Source organism: Oncorhynchus gorbuscha, linkage group LG06 (assembly GCF_021184085.1).
Source record: "Oncorhynchus gorbuscha isolate QuinsamMale2020 ecotype Even-year linkage group LG06, OgorEven_v1.0, whole genome shotgun sequence".
Taxonomy (NCBI): domain Eukaryota; kingdom Metazoa; phylum Chordata; class Actinopteri; order Salmoniformes; family Salmonidae; genus Oncorhynchus; species Oncorhynchus gorbuscha.
In genome coordinates, this window is record NC_060178.1 from 7551439 (window position 1) to 7561439 (window position 10001).

Here is a 10001-nt window from a genome sequence, read left to right on the forward strand (position 1 = left end):
CCACTGTATGACTATATAAAACAACCAGCAATGCACTGTATGACTGTCCATAGACTATATAAAACAACCAGCAATGCACTGTATGACTGTCCATAGACTATATAAAACAACCAGCAATGCACTGTATGACTGTCCATAGACTATATAAAACAACCAGCAATGCACTGTATGACTGTCCATAGACTATATAAAACAACCAGCAATGCACTGTATGACTGTCCATAGACTATATAAAACAACCAGCAATGCACTGTATGACTGTCCATAGACTATATAAAACAACCAGCAATGCACTGTATGACTGTCCATAGACTATATAAAACAACCAGCAATGCACTGTATGACTGTCCATAGACTATATAAAACAACCAGCAACTGTGACTGTCCATAGACTATATAAAACAACCAGCAATGCACTGTATGACTGTCCATAGACTATATATGACTGTCCAATAAAACAACCAGCAATGCACTGTATGACTGTCCATAGACTATACTGCACTGTATGACTGTCCATAGACTATAAAACAACCAGCAATGCACTGTATGACTGTCCATAGACTATATAAAACAACCAGCAATGCACTGTATGACTGTCCATAGACTATATAAAACAACCAGCAATGCACTGTATGACTGTCCATAGACTATATAAAACAACCAGCAATGCACTGTATGACTGTGACTATATAAAACTGTCCATAGACTATATAAAACAACCAGCAATGCACTGTATGACTGTCCATAGACTATATAAAACAACCAGCAATGCACTGTATGACTGTCCATAGACTATATAAAACAACCAGCAATGCACTGTATGACTGTCCATAGACTATATAAAACAACCAGCAATGCACTGTATGACTGTCCATAGACTATATAAAACAACCAGCAATGCACTGTATGACTGTCCATAGACTATATAAAACAACCAGCAATGCACTGTATGACTGTCCATAGACTATATAAAACAACCAGCAATGCACTGTATGACTGTCCATAGACTATATAAAACAACCAGCAATGCACTGTATGACTGTCCATAGACTATATAAAACAACCAGCAATGCACTGTATGACTGTCCATAGACTATATAAAACAACCAGCAATGCACTGTATGACTGTCCATAGACTATATAAAACAACCAACCAGCAATGCACTGTATGACTGTCCATAGACTATATAAAACAACCAGCAATGCACTGTATGACTGTCCATAGACTATATAAAACAACCAGCAATGCACTGTATGACTGTCCATAGACTATATAAAACAACCAGCAATGCACTGTATGACTGTCCATAGACTATATAAAACAACCAGCAATGCACTGTATGACTGTCCATAGACTATATAAAACAACCAGCAATGCACTGTATGACTGTCCATAGACTATATAAAACAACCAGCAATGCACTGTATGACTGTCCATAGACTATATAAAACAACCAGCAATGCACTGTATGACTGTCCATAGACTATATAAAACAACCAGCAATGCACTGTATGACTGTCCATAGACTATATAAAACAACCAGCAATGCACTGTATGACTGTCCATAGACTATATAAAACAACCAGCAATGCACTGTATGACTGTCCATAGACTATATAAAACAACCAGCAATGCACTGTATGACTGTCCATAGACTATATAAAACAACCAGCAATGCACTGTATGACTGTCCATAGACTATATAAAACAACCAGCAATGCACTGTATGACTGTCCATAGACTATATAAAACAACCAGCAATGCACTGTATGACTGTCCATAGACTATATAAAACAACCAGCAATGCACTGTCAATCTGGTTTTACATACAGTAATACAGTGAACTAGGCCTGTGTTTCATCAGTCATCTCTTACCACTGAGGGAAGTAGTGGTGATGTCTCAGGACTATCAAAATGGTTCCCGTTTTCCTTCACCACTCCCATCAGCTCCAGGAGTTCAATGCTGGCCTAAAACATGATGAGAACACAGAACCACACAGCAAGATGAGTAGGAGTTCGATGCTGGCCTAAAACATGATGAGAACACACATCAAGGTGAGTAGGAGTTCGATGCTGGCCTAAAACATGATGAGAACACAGAACCACACAGCAAGGTGAGTAGGAGTTCGATGCTGGCCTAAAACATGATGAGAACACACATCAAGGTGAGTAGGAGTTCGATGCTGGCCTAAAACATGATGAGAACACAGAACCACACATCAAGGTGAGTAGGAGTTCGATGCTGGCCTAAAACATGATGAGAACACAGAACCACACAGCAAGGTGAGTAGGAGTTTCCAAATGGACGTTAGCTGTGAGGGCCGCGATGCATTGACTTCTGCTTGCTATACATGTCCGGGGTGAAGAGTGTTTCTACGGCAACAGAGGTGCAACGATACGATCCAGTTAGTCTTCCTAGTTCGATCCAGTTAGTCTTCCTAGTTCTTTGTTCGTGCTGAGAGTAACATAGTAACCTAGTAACCTAGTAACATAGTAACCTAGTAACCTAAACGCAGTGTTTTATTTCTCATGTGTAGAAAAATATACATACAGTACCAGTCAAAAGATTGGACACACCAACTCATTAAAGGTTTTTTCTTTATTTTTATTATTTTTCTACATTGTAGAATAATAGTGAAGACATCAACACTATGAAATAACACATATGGAATCATGCAGTAACCAAAAAAGTGTTAAACAAATCCAAATAGATTTAATATTTGAGATTCTTCAAAGTTGCCTTCCTTTGCCTTTGATGACAGCTTTGCACACTCTTGGCATTCTCTCAACCAGCATCACCTGGAATGCTTTTCCAACAGTCTTGAAGGAGTTCCCACATATGCTGAGCACTTGTGAGCACAGAATGCTGTGTTAGCCATGCTGGTTATGTTTGCCTTGAATTCTAAATAAATCACAGACAGTGTCACCAGCAAAGCAAAGGACACATTTCCACCAGTCTAATGTCCACTGCTTGTGTTTCTTGGCCCAAGCAAGTCTCTTCTTCTTATTGGTGTCCTTTAGTAGTGGTTTCTTTACAGCAATTTGACCATGAAGGCCTGATTCATACAGTCTCTTCTGAACAGTTGATGTTGAGATGTGTCTGTAACTTGAACTCTGTGAAGTCTTAATTTGGGCTGCAATCTGAGGTGTAGTTAAAAAACATGATGAGAGCTCTAATTTAAAAAATTAATTAATTAATTTGACCTTTATTTAAACAGGCAAGTCAGTTAAGAACACGTTCTTATTTTTAATGACGGCCTGGGAAAGGGGGCTTGAACTCTCAACCTTCCGGTTACTAGTCCAACGCTCTAACCACTAGGCTACGCTGACAACATGGCTGCCGCCCCTTATCCTCTAGTTTTTGATGTCTTCATAGTTTTTGGTGTCTTCACTATTATTCTACAATGTAGTAAAAACAAAGAAAAACCATTGAATGAGTTGGTGTTTCCAAACTTGTGACTGGTACTCTTGTTCATAGTTATATCTAATTAAAGATATTACAAGTGACATAAACCCGAGACACACAAACAACACACTTCTCTTGAGCCCCTAAAGACGCCAGAAGATGTGAATTGTATGTTGAAAAAAAAAAATTCCAGTCACTCCTTTTTTGTGACCTAATTTTTTAAAAGCGATGATTCACTATGTGCGGGTCAGCCTTCACGTTTCAGGGGATAACAGATACGTATCTGTCATTACAATAGAACACAATTACAATAGACTACAGTCCGCAGAGAACAACTCATCAGGCCATATATTATCATAGAATAAGCTATATGACCGGTGTATCGTAGCGCGTGTTGAGAGAAAGCGCGTGGGCCCACTTATGTCAATGCGTAACCTAAACCTAGCTATGCTACGCAAATAAAACAAAGTGGAATTATGCAATATTTGATCATGTAGCCTATGCAATCAAGGTCAATCACAGGATCATATTCCACTGCCCATTCATCTATTTCTTCCTAGCGGTGAAATGAATCAATTTACCCACTATGTGAAAGACCACCACAAATATATAGTCAACAGTAATCAATACAAACGTAGGCCTATGCCGATTACTTGTTCATGTATAATAATAATAATAATAATAATATATGCCATTTAGCGGACGCTTTTATCCAAAGCGACTTACAGTCATGTGTGAATACATTCTACGTATGGGTGGTCCCGGGGATCGAACCCACTACCCTGGCGTTACAAGCGCCATGCTCTACCAACTGAGCTACACAGGACCATGTATAGTTAGTTAGTTAGAGTATGGAGGCTAAACGGATACTCAAACAGCTTGTTGACATGCATGTGTATCCCCATTTAATCAGCCGTCTATTATTTAAAAAAAAGAGTTGTATCTACCTGTCTCCTGTGCCGCGACATGGCAGCTGAATAGGTGTTCAACACAATCAGAGAGAGCTCTCCTCTTTAGGCGACCGACGACCAAGCCACACCGCGCGCTCAAAGGACGATTCTTATTTTTTTTATTCAACATTTACACGTAACAAAAATAGCATTCGATGCACCTGTCAAACCACTTCTTCCGTACTTTCCCAAGAAACTCAAACACCGTGTTCGTTTCTCAGGCTCAGGAATGTAAAAGCGACTTTACCTGTTGCACAGTGATGTCACTAGGTGGTTTAACTACTCTCTTGGTCCGCTGACAACCTTTGGAATTGGGATGTGTTGTGGTTTGAAATAACAGCAGAAATATTTGCTAGCATACTACTTGGTTGGTTAAACGGAGTTATTATGCGTTATTATGTGTAAATAATTCGTTTGATAGTTATTCAATCTGGGCATCAAGAAGTTGGAAATCTCAGAATGATTGTGTACAGTACCTGCTGACAACCGACAGGTGGCGGCAGAGTACACATTTTAAAGGACCGCAAATAGGCAGCGCGGTTGTAAGGTGAGAAGACGCTGAAATACACTGAACTAAAATATAAACGCGACAATATAAAATGTTGGTCTCATGTTTCATGATCTGAATAAAAAAAGCTATTCTCTTAAATGTTGTGCTCAAATGTATTCACATCACTGTTAGTGAACATTTCTCCTTTGCCAAGATAATCTATCCACCTGACAGGTGTGGCATATCAAGAAGCTGATAAAACAGCATGATAATTACACAGGTGTAATTACACAGTACCTTGTGATGGGGACAATAAAAGGCCACTCTAAAACGTGCCGTTTTGTCACACAACACAATGCCACAGATGTTTCAAGTTTTCAGGGAGTGTGCAATTGGCATGCTGACTGGCAGGAATGTCCACCAGAGCTGCTGCCAGATAATTTAATGTTAATTTCTCTACCATAAGCCGCCTCCAATGTCGTTTTAGAGAATTTACATCCACAACCGTAGACCACGTGTCACCACTCTATCCTCCACATTCATCTTCTTCACCTGAAGAATTGTCTGGGGGGGGAATGCATTCTGATTGGCTGGGCCTTGTTCCCAAGTGGGTGGGTCTATGCCCTCCAAGGCCCACCCATTGCTGCACCCCTGTCCACTCATGTGAAATCCATAGATTAGAGCCTAATGTATTTATTTCAATTGACTTATATCCTCATATGAACTGTAACTCAGTAAAATCTTTGAAATTATTGCATGTTGAGTTCAAAAATTTAGTCAGTATAAAAAAAAATCACAGCACTTTGTAGCAATGATCTGGGTCAATTATTTCATTCAATAATAACAACTGCTTTAAATATTTAAACTCCCCCCAAAACAATCTAAGATGAATTTCTCATGGCGAATTAGGGGCGCTTTCGTTGGCCCTGACACCGATGTGGAGTATTAGGAAAAAGGCCCCTACTACCACGACTCAAACCAGGGTCCCTGTGACTGTCGGCACCAATACTGTGAAATTAAGAGATCTGAATCTCTTGCCAAAATGCTGTTTACATTTCTACATACACTGTATGTTACAAGTCAGACATTGATCCAGTTTGATTGTCTATGAACCGAGACGTCCACCTAATCAGAAGGCATTACATGTATATATATATACACTATGAAGTGGTATCTCCTCTTCTCTTTGACCCTCTTTAATCCCAAACGGGGTCTGAGTGGAACCAACCAATGTCCTGTTACTACAGAGGACAGGACGCCTGTCTACAGTCCTCACCATTCATTTGGACTTCCCAAGCCCTCCCAAATCCAGTATCTGGAGAGGTAGTGGTTACAGCAATACACAGCCAAACCATGTCCCCCCCACACACACACACACACACACACACACACACACACACACACACACACACACACACACACACACACACACACACACACACACACACACACACACACACACACACACCCATGTCCACACACACACACACACACACACACACACACACACACACACACACACACACACACACACACACACACACACACACACACACACACACACACACACACACACACACACACACACACACACACACAACCTCCACATGACAAGATGGATAGGGAGAGAAGAGGCTGTAAGACAGAGAGGATAGAGAGGAGAGGCTGTAAGACAGAGAGGATAGAGAGGAGAGGCTGTAAGACAGAGAGGATAGAGAGAAGCTATAAGACAGAGAGGATAGGGAGAGGAGAGACTGTAAGACAGAGAGGATAGAGAGGAGAGGCTGTAAGACAGAGAGGATAGAGAGAAGCTATAAGACAGAGAGGATAGGGAGAGGAGAGACTGTAAGACAGAGAGGATAGAGAGGAGAGGCTGTAAGACAGAGAGGATAGAGAGAAGCTATAAGACAGAGAGGATAGGGAGAGGAGAGACTGTAAGACAGAGAGGGTAGAGAGGAGAGGCTGTAAGACAGAGAGGATAGAGAAGCTATAAGACAGAGAGGATAGGGAGAGGAGAGACTGTAAGACAGAGAGGATAGAGAGGAGAGGCTGTAAGACAGAGAGGATAGGGAGAGGAGAGGCTGTATGACAGAGAGGATAGGGAGAGGAGAGGCTATAAGACAGAGAGGATAGGGAGAGGAGAGACTGTAAGACAGAGAGGATAGAGAGGAGAGGCTGTAAGACAGAGAGGATAGGGAGAGGAGAGGCTGTATGACAGAGAGGATAGGGAGAGGAGAGGCTATAAGACAGAGAGGATAGGGAGAGGAGAGACTGTAAGACAGAGAGGGTAGAGAGGAGAGGCTGTAAGACAGAGAGGATAGTGAGAAGCTATAAGACAGAGAGGATAGGGAGAGGAGAGACTGTAAGACAGAGAGGATAGAGAGGAGAGGCTGTAAGACAGAGAGGATAGGGAGAGGAGAGGCTGTATGACAGAGAGGATAGGGAGAGGAGAGGCTATAAGACAGAGAGGATAGGGAGAGGAGAGACTGTAAGACAGAGAGGATAGAGAGGAGAGGCTGTAAGACAGAGAGGATAGAGAGGAGAGGCTGTATGACAGAGAGGATAGGGAGAGGAGAGGCTATAAGACAGAGAGGATAGAGTGGAGAGGCTGTAAGACAGAGAGGATAGGGAGAGGAGAGGCAATAAGAATTGTTGTAGTTGTCCTGAGCCATAATGACGTTCTGTATGCTGATAGCAATCAAGTATAGCCACTGCTGTTAACTTCATATGCAAACAACCGCAGGTTATTTTAGGCTTGTTGAGATGACCTGTATAATTTGTCCTAACTTTCATGTTGCTAAGCAACACAGTACCATACAATAAGTGCATAGCCTAGGCCATCTCCCTGTTGCCAAGGACTACACATCTAGCTTCCAAATGGGCTCATTGTCCTCCATTTATTCCAACCCTTTACGGGACCAAAACATCCCTCTGCTTTCAATTTAAACCCGTCTGTTTCTTTTTCATTACGGCGTTCAACAGCGGAGCTTGTGAAACACTATTGTATGTGCTGGCGTTCATTACGGCGTTCGGGGGGGGGGGGGTGGTATTTCTTCTCAGTCATTATTATTACTCTACCAGTTCTGTGAATTTGAGGGAGGTAAAAAAAAATACAAATTCACACAAAATAATAATAATAAATAATAAGGTTTAGGAGGATGTAAAGTAAATGATAGTTAAGGGTCACGCCATGCCACACCCCCACATGCCACGCCACACCCTCTCATGCCATACCATGCCACGCCACACCCTCTCATGCCACGCCACACCCCCACATGCCACGCCACACCCTCTCATGCCATACCATGCCACGCCACACCCTCTCATGCCATACCATGCCACGCCACACCCTCTCATGCCATACCATGCCACGCCACACCCTCTCATGCCATACCATGCCACGCCACACCCCCACATGCCATGCCACACCCCCACATGCCACGCCACACCCTCTCATGCAATGCCACACCCTCTCATGCCATACCATGCCACGCCACACCCCCACATGCCATGCCACACCCCCACATGCCACGCCACACCCTCTCATGCCATGCCACACCCTCTCATGCCATACCATGCCACGCCACACCCTCTCATGCCATGCCACGCCACACCCTCTCATGCCATGCCACGCCACACACTCTCATGCCATGCCACACCCTCTCATGCCACGCCACACACTCTCATGCCATGCCACACCACACCCTCTCATGCCATGCCATACCCTCTCATGCCATGCCAAATGCCCACATGGTGGCGATTGAAAATGCTAACTTTAAAAGGTCACGCCCCTCACCCCCCAGGTGACCTATAGCCATGAAATTCAGTACATACTGTAGGGTCAGTACATATTGTGTGTTCAGTACATACTGTAGGTTCAGTACATACTGTAGGGTCAGTAAATACTGTAGGTTCAGTACATACTGTAGGGTCAGTACATATTGTGTGTTCAGTACATACTGTAGGTTCAGTACATACTGTAGGGTCAGTACATACTGTAGGGTCAGTACATACTGTAGGTTCAGTACATACTGTAGGGTCAGTACATACTGTAGGTTCAGTACATACTGTAGGGTCAGTACATACTGTAGGTTCAGTACATACTGTAGGGTCAGTACATACTGTAGGTTCAGTACATACTGTAGGGTCAGTACATACTGTAGGTTCAGTACATACTGTAGGTTCAGTACATACTGTAGGGTCAGTACATACTGTAGGTTCAGTACATACTGTAGGGTCAGTACATACTGTAGGTTCAGTACATACTGTAGGGTCAGTACATACTGTAGGGTCAGTACATACTGTAGGTTCAGTACATACTGTAGGGTCAGTACATACTGTAGGTTCAGTACATACTGTAGGTTCAGTACATACTGTAGGGTCAGTACATACTGTAGGTTCAGTACATACTGTAGGGTCAGTACATACTGTAGGGTCAGTACATACTGTAGGGTCAGTACATACTGTAGGTTCAGTACATACTGTAGGTTCAGTACATACTGTAGGGTCAGTACATACTGTAGGGTCAGTACATACTGTAGGTTCAGTACATACTGTAGGGTCAGTACATACTGTAGGTTCAGTACATACTGTAGGGTCAGTACATACTGTAGGTTCAGTACATACTGTAGGTTCAGTACATACTGTAGGGTCAGTACATACTGTAGGGTCAGTACATACTGTAGGTTCAGTACATACTGTAGGGTCAGTACATACTGTAGGGTCAGTACATACTGTAGGGTCAGTACATACTGTAGGTTCAGTACATACTGTAGGGTCAGTACATACTGTAGGGTCAGTACATACTGTAGGTCACAAAGAAGACATTTCCCTCAGGGAACCAGAGTCATGAAGGATTTTCCACCATTTTGAATTTTTTGTCCGATCTGCAGGAAAACGTGATATATGGCATCTATCAACCAAGATCTCTCCATACAGTACTTTCCAAACCTGGAAAATATACTGGACAGAACAATAAACGCAACGGTCAAACAATTTCTATGATTTTACTGAGTTACAGTTATATATGGGGAGGCAGCGTAGCCTAGTGGTTAGAGCGTTGGACTAGTTATCGGAAGGTTGCAAGTTCAAACCCCCGAAATGACGAGGCACAAATCTGTTGTTCTGCCACTGAACAGGCAGTTAACCCACTGT

General features: G+C 42.6%; 1 protein-coding gene across 1 annotated transcript in view; it reads right to left on the reverse strand.

Moving 5' to 3' along the window:
* LOC124037472 (anoctamin-9) overlaps positions 1 to 4570 on the reverse strand; it is a 190882-nt gene extending 186312 nt beyond the window's left edge. The window contains exons 1-2 of the mRNA XM_046352210.1: positions 4355 to 4570; positions 1877 to 1969 (exon numbers count right to left, since the gene is read on the reverse strand). Coding sequence (XP_046208166.1) covers positions 1877 to 1969; positions 4355 to 4375 — 114 coding nt within the window. The 5' untranslated portion in view covers positions 4376 to 4570. The remainder of the gene's footprint in view (positions 1 to 1876; positions 1970 to 4354) is intronic.
* Between the last annotated feature and the right edge of the window lie 5431 nt (positions 4571 to 10001).